This window comes from Lynx rufus, unplaced genomic scaffold (genome assembly GCF_022079265.1).
Source record: "Lynx rufus isolate CCGP_SWC_20201006 ecotype Redwood Valley unplaced genomic scaffold, mLynRuf1.p SCAF_26, whole genome shotgun sequence".
In the NCBI taxonomy this organism is placed as follows: domain Eukaryota; kingdom Metazoa; phylum Chordata; class Mammalia; order Carnivora; family Felidae; genus Lynx; species Lynx rufus.
In genome coordinates this window covers 5676646-5693664 of record NW_025814841.1, presented here as the reverse complement: position 1 = coordinate 5693664, position 17019 = coordinate 5676646, and the positions used below count along the sequence as shown (strand labels likewise).

The 17019-nt window shown below is 41.9% G+C and overlaps 1 protein-coding gene across 1 annotated transcript in view; it reads left to right on the top strand.

Moving 5' to 3' along the window:
- Nucleotides 1-17019, top strand: part of GRHL2 (grainyhead like transcription factor 2) — a 118442-nt gene that overhangs the window by 16481 nt on the left and 84942 nt on the right. The window contains exons 4-6 of the mRNA XM_047088957.1: nt 7508-7563; nt 10907-11063; nt 15107-15218. Of these exons, the coding sequence (XP_046944913.1) occupies nt 7508-7563; nt 10907-11063; nt 15107-15218 (325 nt within the window). The remainder of the gene's footprint in view (nt 1-7507; nt 7564-10906; nt 11064-15106; nt 15219-17019) is intronic.

Here is a 17019-nt window from a genome sequence, read left to right as displayed (position 1 = left end):
AGACATTCATAACATATAAGAGGGGGTTTACTTTTTTTTTTTTTTTTAATTTTCTAACGTTTATTATTGAGAGACAGAGCATGAGCACAGTAGGGGCAGAGAGAGGGGGAGACACAGAATCCAAAGTAGGCTCCAGGCTCTGAGCTGTCAGCACAGGGCCTGACACGGCACTTGAACTCACAAACCGTAAGATCATGACCTGAGCTGAAGTCGGCCGCTTAACTGACTGAGCCACCCAGGTGCCCCGCAAATTTTATTTTTTAAAAATGTTTATTTGTTGGGGCGCCTGGGTGGCGCAGTCGGTTAAGCGTCCGACTTCAGCCAGGTCACGATCTCGCGGTCCGTGAGTTCGAGCCCCGCGTCGGGCTCTGGGCTGATGGCTCAGAGCCTGGAGCCTGTTTCCGATTCTGTGTCTCCCTCTCTCTCTCTGCCCCTCCCCCGTTCATGCTCTGTCTCTCTCTGTCCCAAAAATAAATAAACATTGAAAAAAAAATGTTTATTTGTTTTGAGAGGCAGCACACATGTGAGTCGGGGAGGGGCAGAGACAGAGAGGGAAAGAGAGAGAGAATCCCAAGCAGACTCCATGCTGTCAGCACAGGGCCCCGATGTGGGGCTCCAGCCCACTAATATGATCGTGACCTGAGCCAAAATCAAGAGTCAGATGCTTAATTGCCTGAGTCAGGTGCCCTACAAATTTCATTTCTTATTAGAGACTGATTCTTCTGTATGTGTGTGTGTGTATGTGTGTGTAGGTGGATATCAGAGAAGTGAGCTGTTTGGCTCAACTGAGGCTGGGAGCTTTTTAAGACAGTGGTAACATTAAAAAGTTCTTTAATGGATTGATTTTAGCTATTTTATTGTGCAGTCCCTTTGTAAGAACATTTGGTAAATATTTACTTCTACTGGTGCTGCTTTGATTTCTGTCCTGTAGAAGCTTACTATTGGTCTATAAGACATGGAAAGAAGAGTTTTTACAGAAAAATTATTTGTACAGTCATAATAAGAATCAAAGTGGAAAGAAGAATTTGCTTATTCTGTACTACAATTTTGTGTCAGTTAAAATGAGTCTATCTACCTGTATGAATAAAGGAGCACCAGAGTCTTAGTGATTTAATACACTAAAAGTTTATTTCTTATTAGTAAGAATCCTGATACATGTCTGCAGACCTCTTTCTAATTAACGACTCAGGAATCCAGATTCCATCTATCTTATGACATTCCTGTCTTCGTATGTGGCCTCTGGACCCCCTGCTTGGGAAGTGAGATCATGAAGATTGCAGACTGACTTCTAAATACTATGACCTGATAGTGACATGCATCACTCCCGTTCATCTTTCATTGGCTAGAACTAGTCACATGGTCTTAGCTAACTAACTGCAAGAGGGCTGAGAAGTTTAGTGCTGCCATGTGCTTAGGAGTGAGAAGAACTATATACATGGGCAAGCACCAGATATTTCTACCATGTATTTCATAATTCAGTCGTTGGTATGTTACTTGTCAAATTAACATAGTTTGCAGAGAATCCTGAAATGAAAGCAAGGAATGATTTTTTGTCATACCCAATAGATCTACGATGGTTAGTTAGTGATTTTATATTCATCTGTAGACTGATAACTGGAAGTTAACCTGAATCTAAGCCCTGTCCAGTAGGATTAATTGTTTTTCAGTTTTTTCATAATGTTTATTTTTGAGAGAGAGAGAGAGAGAGAGAAAGAGCATGAGCAGGAGAGGGGGCAGAGGGAGAGGAAGACACAGAATCTGAGGCAGGCTCCAGTCTCTGAGCTGTCAGCACAGAGCCCAATGTGGGTCTCGAACTCATGAACCACGAGAACGTGGCCTGAGCCGAAGTTGGACGCTTAACTGACTGAGCTACCCAGGTGCCCCAGCATGATTAATATTTTAACTAGGAGCTCATTTCCTCCCACACATTTAAAGAATAATACTTCAGTAAGAAAGAGAGAAAGATATGTATATCTTGTATACACACACACAGACACCATGGAGTAATAATCCATCACAAAAAAAAGATGCGATCTTGCCATTTGCAACAACCTGGATGGACCTAGGGGGTATAATGCTAAGTGAAATAAGTCAGTGTGAGAATGACAAACACCATATGATTTCACTCATTTTGGAATCTAAAAAACAAAACAAATGAATAAACAAACGAAAAGCAGAATTAGATCTATAAATACAGAGAACAAACTGTTGGTTGCCAGAGGGAAGGAGAGTGGGAGAGATGGGCAAAATGGGTGAAGGGGAGTGGGAGATACAGGCTTCCAGTTATGGAATGAATAAGCCATGGGGATAAAAGGCACAGCGTAAGGAATATAGTCAATGATACTGTAAAAGCCTATGGTGACAGATAGCAGCTACACTTGTGGCGACCGTAGCATAATATAGAGAGAAGTTCACTCACTATGTTGGACACCTGAAACTACTTTAGCATTGTGTGTCAACTATACTCAAATAAAAAAAAATGTTTTTTAAGGATAAAAGTCTTAAAAATGTTGAATCAAGTACTAAATTGGAACATAGTTTCACTTGTGATTAATGCACTTGGTTTTACTATGTTTATTTTAGACATATTGATATAATGCATACGGTACCATCAGATTTCTATCCTTTTATTACATCCATTTGTTTCTGCATCAAGCAACATTTTGGAAAACGCTTAGCATATACATTTTATACTTTAGGAAGATTTTGGTTTCTCTGTGTGTAGTCAAATTTGCTGTGATTGGATGACCCGTTATTCAGATTGATAGCAGTCGTCTTCCCACCTCCCGAACCCAATGGTCATGGAAGCCCTTGTCTGTTACACCTGGTACTTTGCAGCACCATTTGATACTTTGATCACTCTTTCCTCTTAAAAATGCTCTTGGCTTCATGTCCACAGCTTCAGTTGTCATGTATCTCTAAAGGCTTTCACATGTTTTCCTCCAGTTCATGTCTGTCTTCTTTGCTCTAGACCTTCATATCTACCTGCGTATGACTCTCCATCTATCCTGAATCTGATCTGTAGTCTTTCCTTGTGTTTTCCACCTTAGTGGGTAGCACCACCATCCTGGTTTCTCAAGAAACTAGGATATTTCTTGATATTTTGCCCCCCCCCATCCATTATCAATTCTATCAATATTTCTAAACATTTCTCAAATCCATTTTTCTTCATTCTGCTTCCACCATGCTGGCCCAATCTGTCAGTTTCTCTGGCCTATAATACTGCCTGCTTTTGTACACTGTACCAGGGATAGTGTTTTCAAAATGCTTATCTGATTATGTCACTCCCCGCTTAAATCCCATCGCTTTTAAGATTGAGATATAAATCTTTAACGAGTATACAAGGCATTGCATACTCTGCTTCTCTTCTGCCTTTCCCACCTCATCTTTGACCTCTTTCCCCCTTGTGCTCTCTGCTGTGGGCTCCATTCGGTTCTGTGAACCTGAAATACTTCCTCTTCCCTCAGGACCTTTGTGCATGCTGCTCCATGTTCTAGAAGTGTGCCGTGTAATGCCATAGCCACTGGCCTCATGTGGCAATGAAAATTAAATAAAATCAAGAATTTAGTTTCTCAGTCCCACTAACTACCATTTTAAGTGTTCAATGTGACTTGTGGCTACTGTATTGGACAAAGAAGGTATAGAAGACTTCCATCTTTAAATTCTCTTGGACAACACTGTTCTAGAATATTCTTTGCCACCTCCCACACCCTTCCTCCTGTGTGATTTCCTCAGGAAATCCTTCCCTGCCCTCTTCCTTCAGTTTCTAGTAGAGTCAGTTTTCTTTGTATCTAAGTCTACCAGCAACTACCGTGAACACATCTGCAATCAAAGTTACATTTATTTAGCCTGCTTCAGCAGGGGACCCTTAGGAACAACTCTGTAACATAGACTTGGGAGTTGGTCTTCATAGTGTTTGGGATTATACCAGGTGAGTGTAAAGAGGGATTACGGAGGTGACAGCCAGCTCTGGACTGGACATGAGAAGTCACTGAGGCAATCTGGAAATTGGGTAACCATAGTTCAGGAGATGAGATAAGCCAAGCAGGACTGAGGATGCGTTTGCTAAGAAAGCAGCAGTTCCTTAGAAGGAAGACGTGGGATTCACTTTCGTAGCTGTGTTCCTGTCTTCTGGGCTTCTGTTGGAAACATTGTTGGTCTTGTCCGTGTGCCACCAGAAGTAGTACACAAAGGCCGATTGTCAGTGGGACTGATTTTTTACTCTCTCAGTCGTGCTGTGCTCTCCTAGAACTCTGCTGCTCTTCTCCAGAGTGCTGGCACCACTTTGTGATTTTTTGAATGAATGGTATTTTTAATGAATATGTTTCCTCTGGTAGACCGGAAGTTTCATGAGAGCACACACCTCTTCTCTTTGTGCTCACTTTGGTACCCATAGCATCTAGCACACTGCCTGACACAAAGCAGATGCTCAGTCTTTATTGAAAGAGTAGATAAATGAATAAATGAATGATAAGACCTAAGAAATTGGTGGCTGATCAAAGACACGGAGGCAGAAAGTATCTGATTTTCTGACAGTTGACGAATCATTTGTCTTTTTCCAGTAGACTCTTAAGCAGATGTCTCCTTCCTCCCACCTGAAAAAGTTGTAGAATTCTAATATCCAAAATTTAAATGTAACATTCTAATATTGCCTGATATCTCGAGTCCTTTCAGGGTCGTCTTTAAAATATATGTTACTGTACCTTCTTTACTCTCCTTTTTCTCAGTCCAAATGATTAAGAAATGTATAGATGCACACATCAAATCACAGTAAAGTACGGTGTTGTTGGCTGTCTGCTTGCCTTTGGGCATTCTACAAATTATGTGAAAAGATTTCCAAACAGTTGTGGAAACTTGGTAACTGTAACCAGAATGACCCAAACATTTTGGGTATGACTCTCCATACTGAATCAGGTAGGGCTGTAATGACCCATCAATGTGATCGGGTCTCATGAAGGATTATGATGTTTTCCAGGTGGACCACACATTTAATTTTTTAATTGTAAAGACAATATAAAATAATGAAGAATAAAGTTGTAAGCTTAGACATTTTGACAACATGTTTACTGTCTTTATCTTTTCATAGTTCTTGCTCACATGTGCCTTATTATCGTAAGTTTCTGTGTTTTAGTCAGCATGCAGTCCCTTTGAGTCTGAACAGTCATAGTATATCACACCTTCTCACATCACCTGAGGGGTTAGAACCACAGAATTTATAAGTTTAATGTGTTTTAATAGGCTAGTCTGTCCTCAGGTTTCAGAATTCTGCGGCATGAACAATAAATTCACTGAGGCCTGTGTTTACTAATGCTGATCCACCAGAATTAGTTGTATTCGTATCGTTATGGGTTACTGCATATTCCTTCAAAGGAGACCTCGGAAATGCATTTCCTTTATCCCTTTTTTAAGTGCCCTTTTCATCATGCTACCCTCCTACTCCAAAATTTTCTAATTCTTAACTATACTAAGTATAAATACCTTTTCGTAGATCAGCCCTGGCCAATAGAACTTTCTACAGTGATGGAAATTTTCCTGTATTCTCTCCACTCTGGTAGCTACTAGCCACATATGGCAATTTAGTACTTAAAATATGGCTGGTTGCCCGAGAAACTAAATGTTTAACCTAGATTTTTAGGTCCTCCCTTTATAATCAAATCAGGCCCGTGTCCTTGTCCCCATGTACACACCACATTTGTGCCATCATTTTGTCTTGACTTATGTTGGTCTTCTCTCACCTGGGTTACTTTTTCTCAATTCCTTCCATTGATCCAGCTTCTCTTTAGCTTCCATGGGTTAGAACAGTCTCCACAATTTCTACGAAATCGTCCTGTCATCTTGCTGATCTTCCTTTCCTGGCAATGCCCATTATTTGCTTTTCCAGCCAGGACACCTGAATGGATGGATGGATGGATGGATGGATGGATGGATGAATGAATGATTCAAAATAGACTTTCACATTTAGTCGTTTGGTCTATTTTACTTCGATTTGTTGTGGTTGTTGTTCATGTGAATTTGTCCATCTCTTCAACCGACTTTCGGTGGAGCCCCAGAAGATTCCCATTGAATGCTTTGTTGATTGATTGATTGATTGATTGCAAAAGAAACGCAAATCTGTATCTTTGATTCTTTGCCACAATTATTGAACCAGTCAACAAGCTCCTAGGATGCACATAAATGCACTTTGATGGCAGAAACCATTTTCTTGGATCCAGGGAATTTATAAGACAACATAAAAAGAAGTATCCTGTATATTTTACTTATAAATTGTGAATTCTAGAGATGGTGGTTAAGGATCGTGAAGAAAGTTTGGAAAATAGCTGTGAGTAACCCTTTCCTGTGAAGGAAACTGGTGAGCTGTGGTCAAAGAATGGAAGCCTATGGCTGAGAAAAGAGAGGCAGGAAAGTTGTTGTTTTGTAAGAGACACTAGAAAAAAGTCACATTGGGAGGAGCAGGTGTGTGTGGTCAACCAAGTGCTTTTTCATCCTGTTATATTCACTTCAGGATCAAGTGGGGGTGTTTGCACATCTACTTTTGAAAAGGTTTTAAAATGTAACCAAGTGCTTCCAGCTTGCACTAAATAACAACTAGATATCCTTGGATCCAAGCTTCTTCACCCATAATACTAGGCTTTAGAGTTTCCCTCCAAAATGTACTCTTAAAATATTGTGATAAAGATGATCTTAGAGAAGGGCACTGAATATGGTCAAGTGATTACTAAGGAATAGAATTTAATACACATATATTGAGTTCACCATGTACCGAGTACTGTACTTAGTACTTTATATCTATTAACACATTTATCCGTCTAATCACTGTAAATAAGCATTTTGCGGATGGAGAAAACATGGCACTTGCCTCAATTTTATACAGGTAGCCGGTTAAAATGTTAGAATTTGGGACGCCTGGGTGGCTCAGTCAGTTAAGCTTCCAACTTTGGCTCAGGTCATGATCTTGCAGTTTGTGAGTTCTAGCCCCTTATCGGGCTCTGTGCTGACAGCTCGGAGGCTGGAGCTTGCTTCGGAATCTGTGTCTGCCTCTCTCTCTCTCTCCCTGCCCCTTCCCTGTTCATGCTCTCTCTCTCTCTCTCTCTGTCTCTGTCCTTCCCTTTTACAATAAGTAAATAAAAAAAGAATTTATGATTTTTGGAATATGCATTGGCAATGATAGAAAGTGGAAGAGATGTTTTTATATGTTTGAAGAAACAGGTTCCAGTACCTGCAGACACTTTTGCAACACCTGTGGAAATGTGAATATGGACATGTGAATAATATGCAAAGCACAAATACCCTTTCTGTCCAGCATAATTCTCAGTGTGCAGGTGATATGTGAGTTCTGTGCGCAAATGGCAACTATTTTCATTGTAGTTGAAAACACAGTACTAAAAAATGTGTCACTTTCCTTTCTGAAGTGAGGATTTAACAGTTTGGATACATTTGTCACTTTTTGTTTCTTTTGCATGATGACTTACCTATTTGTTTTAATTTTGATGACTCGTAAATTTTGCAGAAATTCCGGAGTGCTTCCGTTGGGGCTGAGGAGTACATGTACGACCAGGCATCAAGGTAGGCTCCCGGGAGATGCCCCTAGAAACTGATGAACTGCTAACACTTGAAATGTCTCCCTACGTTATACTTTTGAACCTTTAAAAGAAAATTATTTTCTCTATTACAATGACTTCTAAATTGCTATTTCCAGTCTTGACCTACATTCTGAGGCCCGTACCCTTTCTCTGTTCTTTTGGTTACATATCCCCTCTTGGGTGATCCTCTAAAGCTCAGACGCATGGGCTCCAACACAGCATGTGAATAAATGGAACTCTTTGTCTTTCTTTCTTTCTCTTTTTTTTTCTTTCCTTCCTTCTCCACTTCTTTCATCCGTCTGCTTTTATTTCCTATCGTGGCTAAGGATGGAACCATCCTCCAGCTACCCACTCTAGAGGGGTAAAGATCTGCCTCACCTTTCTTACTACACTTTCATCATACTTGCAAAGTGCCGAATATTCTATTCTACCTGTCCTGTCCCTTGCAACTTACTCTTATTCGTGTTCTGAACTATAAAAATATAAGTGAGCTTTCTGCCAACATTTTCTTCTTCCTTCTGTTCCACTTTGCACGTATTTAGCTACCAGGTTCCATACACTCTGGTGCCCTCCGTGTACAAGCCATGCGAGAGGGATGGGGATGAGATACACTCTCTCCCTACAAGAGGCCCGTAGACTTGGAGGGGACAAGTGTAGTGATGGACAGTTGTAATACAAATTGTAAGTGGTGAGTCCTGCCACAGAGATACATAAACAGAAAGCTGAGAGGACCTACAGGCCTGTGTGTGTGTTGCGGGTTGGGAGGAGTGGGGGGTGGGCCAAAGCTTGCAGGAAGGGGCATTTGAGCCACATCTTGAAGGACTGTTAGCAGGAGTTTTCCAGGGAAGGAAGGAGTATTAAGAACATTCTAGGTAGAGGTGCCAGATGTTCAAAGACCTCGGTCGTGATCATGTCTGTAGATAGGAGAAAAGGGCAAGAAATGAATCTCTGTCCCATTTATAAAACTTACCAGTGATTTCTTTTTTAAATTTTTTTTTCAACGTTTTTTATTTATTTTTGGGACAGAGAGAGACAGAGCATGAACGGGGGAGGGGCAGAGAGAGAGGGAGACACAGAATCGGAAACAGGCTCCAGGCTCTGAGCCATCAGCCCAGAGCCTGACGCGGGGCTCGAACTCACGGACCGCGAGATCGTGACCTGGCTGAAGTCGGATACTTAACCGACTGCGCCACCCAGGCGCCCCAAAACTTGCCAGTGATTTCTGACAGAATTAAACACAAATTACTCATGAAGGTAGTCAGAGCCCTCTATCTGCTGGTCCCTTTACTTTAAACCTTGTCCTCTACTGTATTACTTGCCCCTTTTGCTTTTATGTGTGTGGCTCTCTTCTGTTCTGTTTCAGCCTAATGTCCTCCTCATCCTTCAGGATCTTGCTTCAACCTCAGACTCCCCATTTGGTCTCCCCAGCTCGTCCAAGTCAGAATTTGGGTGTGTGGTGTTCATGAGGGGAAGGGGCATGGTGGGGAAGATAAGAGTTCCAAATAACCTTCTAAAATGTGGAAATACATGCATAATTTGCATGCTATAAGCCCAAATCACCATGTAGTCAGCTGTCTGGTTGGTGAAAAGAACATTGACCTATCAGTCACTTGACCTGTCTTCTCTTTTCTGCTGCTGTCGTTGTCCACTGGAGTGAGCAAGTTTCTTAGCCTGTCTTCAGCTGTGAAATGAGGAAGGTGGTTTTTTTTTCTTATGTTATGAATAGACAGGCTTAGGGGGCACGAACTCCCCAAAATTAGATTCAAAACTATTTCTGTTCATATGTGCTTTTTTTCTGGAGAGAGGGTTCACAGCTTTCTTCATTTTTTTTTTTTTTTTTTAAAGTCTGTGCCCTAGACAAGTTGCAAATTGCTGGTCTAGGTGATTCTTAATATCCTGTCCAACTCTCAAATTTTATGATTCAGTGGCTGTACTGAAATTGCTTTTTCTAAGCAAAATGACAGTGAAATTGGTTCTGTCTTGAATGATTTATTTCCTACCTAATTCTAAGACACATATTCCGGAATTTGCTTAGTTTATCAGTCTAAGGGTAAGGTTTTTATCATGAAATGAGGAATATTGTTTTGCCCTTCACATTTCTTTCTCCTTACAAAACTTACAAAAAATTAAACATTGCCAAAATGTTTAACATAGAAAGTAGGGGTCCCCCATAATCTTGTAAGTAGGTCATTTTAAGAGGTGAACTTTGACACATTTTTACATCCAGCTTTTCAAAGACTACTGAATTAAAGAGCTAAGAAAACAATAGGCCCAGGAAAGAGCTTTTGATGATTAAAAAAATACACAAAACATTGGTTATTGGATTATCACTATAGGCCATCCAGCAGTGTAGGAGAAAGAAATATTTCTGAATGGACATCTTAAACAAAAGAGATTGTGGTGCATACCTGTTGTTTACTTTAAATAATGGATAAATTCTCCAAATTTGGGAAAATCAGTGTTTTTATTTTATTTTGCTTTTATATATTAGGGAAATTAGGTAGAGCAGCGATCTGCAAACTTTTTCTGCAATGGGTTAGATACTAAATATTTTAGATTTGGCACACCATGTGTCACAAGTACTAAACCCTGCTGTTATGAAAGTAGCCATAGACAAGACATAAATGAATGAATGTAGTCGTGTTCCAATAAAACTTTACTTACAGCAATAGGCAGTGAGCTAGATTTGGCCAGGGGACCATTGTTTGCAAACTCCTGATTTACAGCAGTTACCCTTTCATGAGTTCTTTTGCAGTCTTGAAAGCAAACAAACAAAAAACCAAAAATAAAAAACCCAGTTTCTGCTATGGAACTAGATTCTCAATAGTGAATGTTTGAGTTTCATTTAGGTTTTCACATTTCAAAATGTTTTCAAGTGGGATATAGCTATTTTGCAACATCTTGGTTGTACAAAAAGAGGTCTAGGTACAGGTATGAATTAAACAAAAGCTTTCACACATTTGGCTTGTTGTTGGGATAAAAGTGGCAAATTCTATCGATTCTTAAGCTTCAGGCATTACTGATTGCCATCCAAGACCTAACAGATTCTTCTGGCACAACCTTACGTAATTGGACAGGCTCCTCATGGACTTTTCTCTTCCTTCTAAACCATCTGGTTTATGAGCCACTATTAGAAATGCTCTATACATTGTATTAGCAATGACCTTTGGTCTGGTCTCATCTCTTTGCCATACGTTGTGTTTTGTCTCTTAAATGGAGTAAATATTGGTTAATTTTCCTACAAAATGCTGTCAATGTGAAATTGATTAGATAGGCAGAAATGTCCAAGTGAGTGAATCTGACCACTGTTTGTTTTCTGTTCACAGTGGCACATTTCAATACACCCTGGAAGCTACCAAGTCTCTGCGTCAGAAGCAGGGGGAGGGCCCCATGACCTACCTCAACAAAGGACAGTTCTATGCCATAACGCTCAGCGAGACTGGAGACAACAAATGCTTCCGACACCCAATCAGCAAAGTTAGGGTATGATCCTTATTTCTCAAATAAAGCGCAGAGGGATCAGATGAAGGCAATTGCTACCTTCCTTCATCTTGCGGGAGGGTGTGGAAAAAATTCCAAAATAAATAATTCCAGAACAAATGTCAGAGAGTTGGAGCAGGACAGAACTTACTGGCTTACCGTTTATCATTTTAATCAGTAACCAATAAACCCCAGGGAGGGACATGGTTGAGACATGCTTTCTGGCTGTATCCAAGGGATTTTCCCAGTTTCCTTCATTACCTTTATGCTACCTAGTTGTTGTTCTTGTGTTCAATCAATTGATCTTAATTTTTCAAGCAGGTAGTTGTAAGTCGGAGCCTATTTGTGGGCAAGGAAAGAGCTGCGGCTGTCTTCTGTGAGGGAGGCTACAACTTATTCTGTGTCCCCGGGCCCTTTGCGACTTGCTATCAAAGCCCTTCTGCAGCCCGGTGCTTCCTCAGGAGTAAAGTGAGGCATGACATGATCCCTACCAGGAGTGACTCGGTGGAGTTTTCACATTCATGAGTATTAGTTCCGTTTGTTGGAAATGGAACTGTGCCGGAAGCCTACCAGCTTCTGTCATTCTCGCCGCGGCCAAGAAGGGAGGAAACTGGTAATCCTTTTCTCCTGAAAAGGAAAATCATAGCAGAGCTCTCTGAAAAGAGGTTGAAGGACTTTCCTGCCCGATTGTAAAATGATTTGTTTTACATGCTGTGTGCATAGTGCCACCCCACCTTATTTTATCCATAGCTACCGCCTCCTAAGCTCTTTAGTACATGGAGAAGAAAGCCACGCTGTCCCTAGAGAGAGCATAGTGACTTTGCCCCCATCCCAGATGCCCATGCAAAGGTAACAAATGAGGGAGAAGAGAGAGAAGAGTATTTGGGCACCTGCTGGCCAGCTTGTCTGTTACTAGTTTTAGGTAAAATCATTGTAGCGGTGATCTCCCAGTCAGCTGGGTTTTGTGGCTTTGTTTCAGTGAGAAAGATAAGGAACGTTGCTGGTCATTTCTCAGGCCAGCAGTTCTTCCTCCCTGTAAGCCTGTCCCAGTCCCAGATCAGAGCTGCGGGAGGCAGGGCAGCTGGGAGTGAGAGAAAGATGTGGAGCGAATGTCCTACCCAAGGCTGAGCCCGTTGTAGGCGGAAAGGGGGCTTGGTGTGTTCCCTACCCTGTGGTCAAGGCTGTGGCAGAGGGGGGCCATCCTCCTCCTCCTCATAATCATCGTAATGGTGGAGGGATATAATAATAACTTTAATGATGACAACAATGACAGAGAGATGCCATGATACTAAAAAGCGCCACAACGTAACAACTAATATTTATTGGGTGGATCTTCTATGTGCCGGGCACTGTGTTAAGTACCATATATCTAGCAGTCCATTTATTTGAAACTAACAACAACCCTATGGTATAGGCACTATTTTTGTAATCTTACAGATGAGGAAACGGAGCCTTTTAGAGACTGGTAACTGGCCAAGGTTACACAGCTAAAATGTGAGGGAACCAGGATATATCCCAGGCAGTCAGATTCCTGAACTCATTCTCTTAACCACTAAGGTACACTGTGTTGAGTCACATGGAGGGCTAAAAGCCATAAGCGTTTTAGCCTGGGACCACCTCTGGATATATATGCTGGGCTTCATACCCTATACCCCCACGTGTGGATGCCTGGTAAGAAGACTCTGGATAAATTTACTTTTTAAAACACAATCTTGTAAATTACCAGCGCATGTGTAACTCTTTTAGATTGTATAACTCTATAACCAGTATATATATGCACCCTCTTAACAGCACCATTATCTTCACCCTGAAAAGATGGTGGATGGTTCACATTCTAAGGCCATGACTATTGAGTTTGAGTATAGACACTCTTCCAAGAATTCTACTTCACTGAAACTGTGGAAATAATTTAATATTTAATTTATTTCCATCTGTTCATTTTGGCTAGAAAGAGCCCTGCTCTCTTACGGACTTTAGTCTAACACCCTTGGAGAGTTAGAATGGTGCCTTTCAGAGGGATCTTTCTTTCTCCTCAGCTCTGGGAGAGCAAGCCAACATGGAGGAAAAGAGGGATGCACTTGGAACCCACCAGCATTAATTTTGGAGAACAGTGTCATTCTGAATAGAAGCATGTATGCTTGGTAATAGCATTTTCAAACTGCGTTTCTCCGTATTACTGAAGAAATAAATTTCCAGACCAAGAATATGCCATTATTTAGGCTAACGTAGTCATTTGCTACAAAAAAAAATTACCTGCTATTTTTATCCTGGAACAGAAAGAAATAAACACCAGGAGACCACTCACTGAACTTTTACATATACGGTAGTCCTTGCCCTGTTATGTGTGGGGAATACATTGTAGGTCCCCCCCACCCCCGCAGTGGATGCCTGAAACCATGGATAGTATGTAGCCATTTATATGGTATGGTTTTTCATTTACATACGTACTTATGATAAGGTTTAATTTATAAATTAGAGTAAGAGATTAACAGGAATAACTAATAATAAAATAGAAGAGTTTTAACAATATACTGTCATAAAGGTTATGTGAATGTGGTATCTCTGTCTCTAAGTATCTTACTATACTCTGCTCACCCTTCTTTTCGTGATGATGGGAGATGATAAAATTCCTACATGAGGAGATGAAGTGACATGAATGATGTGGGCACTGTGACCGTAACGTTACGCTACTGTTGACCCTTGGATGAGATATCAGAAGACACTTCTCTGCTTCTAGACTGTGGGTGACCAATTGTGGGTAACGGAAGCCACAGTTAAGGGAGACTATTGTAAATGGCGAAGTTTCAGGAAATGGAAGACAGATTCCGGAAGTGGGAGAGAGAAGAATGAAACGCTTGTGGCTCTTAGTTCCACCAGAATAGCCCGTGATGCCCCTTCTTGTCATCTTTCTGTACCTTCGAGGGTCATGCTGCTTGTGAATCCGAATAATAGGGATATTTCCGAACTATTGTTCCTAACAGACACCTGCTTTCCTGTGTAACCAATGTTCACACATACTTTGGGAATCAGCCCGATTTGGAGTTGACGGTACAGCCGCAAGCATGTATTGTGTATCTCTTATTTGCCAGGCACCAGGACCACTGTCCTTGTCCTCTTTGAGTTGGAAGCCAATGGGAAGACATTGCCATTGACAGAATAGTTACAAATAATTAATGAAATGACTACAAGTGTGCAAAATGCTACAAGGGAGAAGTTATTAAGGAATGAGAATCAATGAAACATTCTGCAATAGTAGGAAAATGTCCAAGAAGTATTTTGGTTATGGAGCGAGGAGAGCACCAGTATCCCTGATATTGTAGTTAAAGGGATTTGGGGTTGTTTGTGTTGGTAGGGTCTCATCTCGTAAGTGGCAGTGAATTAACATTTATTTAGTTTAATGAGGATTTTTATCATTTAGAACTCAAAGGGGTTTTGGATTCTTATTTCTACAAGATATGATTAGTTTTCCAAGAAAGCCCATCCAAATTGTCTTGAAATAAATAAAACAGTTGGCCTTGTAGCTTTTGGTCTGTAACTTAGATCCATGTTCATCAGTGTGAACTCATCTTGTAGTATTTCTTTCATTACCTTAGTATTTCTCTCATTACTCCACTATTCCAGCCCGAGGCACTTAATTAGGCTAGAAACAGGTGCTTGCTTCTTTATAAATGGCACCGAATTCTATGTTTCAGAATACAGAATTTCAAAAATGTGTTTGTTTTCAGTACCAAATAGATTTTTTTGGTATTCCCACTCGCCCCGCAAGACAATAAATGTGCTGTTCATTGGTTAATTTGGTTGTTTACGACTCGTGGTAACGAGGAGGTAGGATTCTTTTTTCCTATGTACGGTTCTCATTTCCCAATCACTTTTTAAATAGGCCCATCTGTAAACAAACTAAGCTGCACAGCCGAGCTTGTCTGGGTTTTGTAAAGCGAGAAAAGCAGCCCCGTGGGAGCACACCTCTGGCCGGACTGCCAGAACTGGAGGCTGACGCATCGGAGGCCCTGGGCAGAAAGTAAAACCTGTGATTCTCCCCTCTGCAGAGCGTGGTGATGGTGGTCTTCAGTGAAGACAAAAACCGAGATGAGCAGCTGAAATACTGGAAGTACTGGCACTCTCGGCAGCATACGGCGAAGCAGCGGGTCCTTGACATTGGTAAGTTGACCTTGACTTCTCCGTGTGGTCTTTGGTGAACTGCCCTGTTGCCGTGATGCCAAGGAGAGCCTGGCACACAAATCAGAGCTGGGACCCACGCAGCTCTTCAGGAGAAATGCCAAGCATGCGTCTGTGCACTTTGTCAGTACATTTGGTACAAATCAGGCTGAGAAATCAAAATCAGGCTACGCTGGGTGCAAAGCACTTTTTGTTCTATGGAAGTCAGCTGTGCCTCATATAATAATAGTGATACATTTGGATTTGCGACGACCGTGGCGGTTTCTAAAACGTATTTCCAGGCCCTCCTGTGTTTGGGTCTAACGGCCAGTCGGGCCGACCAGATGAACTCTTATCCCGCTGTGACACGAATAACCTCAGGATCATTTGACTCTAAGGTACTTGTGAAGGTCACATGACTGCAAAGTGAGTTCTGACTCTCTAATTCTCTGTCTAGTGTCCCTTCAGCTCCAACACATGCCTTCAGCTCCAACACATTAGGTGGTCCGGCAAATGACACCTTTGAGAGAGCTTTTCCAGCAGGAGGAATGAATTTGCCAAGTATATTTCCTGGAGTTTGTATATTCTTTTTTAATTTTAATGTTTATTTATTTATTTTGAAAGAGAGAGAGGGAGAGAGAGAGAGCACGCGTGTAGGGTGGGGGCAGAGCAAGAGGGAGGAAGAGTGAGAGAGAATCCCAAGCAGCCTCCGCACTGTTAGCCCAGAGCCCAACACGGGGCTTGATCTCATGAACTGCAAGATCATCACCTGAGCCAAAATCGAGGGTCAGACACTTAACCAACTGAGCCACCCAGGCGCCCCTGAAACCTGTGTATTCTTAGACACGATGTCTGTTCTCTAGAGACAGGTAGTCCCCTGGGTGGGACTCAGGATTCAGCCAGGAAAGCAGAGTCCATGCCAAATGGTCCCACGGAGGGAATCTGTTGCAAACACTGGGAGGGCTGAAGGCACCGGGAGGCATTCCAGAGATGAGCAACAGCAGGAGTCTGCTGCTGTTACCTGCAGGGCTGGAAGATCAAAGGGAGGAGGTTGTGGGTATTGGGAGAACCACCCAGCAAGAGCTGGAACCATAGTGGGGGCTGCCTCAGCAGGAGCCGGGGCCACAGAGGGAGCAGCTTTGCAGGAGGAGGAACTACGGAGGAGTCACTGCCAGACACACCTCTTCAAAGAATGCCAACTGGGAGGAGGGGACGGAATGCCCTGTCTTCTCCCTGTCTCCCAGCCTCCCACCAGTGCTTCCCAAGGGCCGCATTTACCCTGAAGCCATTGGCACAGCCTAGCAAATGCAGTTTGCGGGAATCGACCTCTGGGATACAGAGTAAGATGGGAAGTCAGGGATCGGATCTTAAAGTTTCTAGAAGGTACTTCAGTATGCAGACAGTAATATATGTGTTTCTAAGTAATTTTAACACTGCATATGCTGTTTTTATAAGAAATAAGTAATTTCTCATCTGTGGGCTTTCTGGCCTCATTTTGCAGCAAAGAGGATGCAGTCGCAGTGAGTGTAGGCAAAGTGAAGGTTTCCATTGTGTTGGGTTTCAGAAGGTATTACTGAACCATTGAAAGAAAGGCATTACTGAGCCATGGCTTTGATTTCTTACACACCGCAATGATGGATGTTTAGACATTCCATCTCACCCTTGCTAAGGTCTCATGACCAACGGCAGAAAGGTTAGTGACTAGGTTAGGGTTAGAGACTCACAATAGAACCTATGGAACTACTTGCTGGTTTATCCTGCAAGATGGTTACACCCCTCCTCCCCCCAGTGCACACCAGCATGC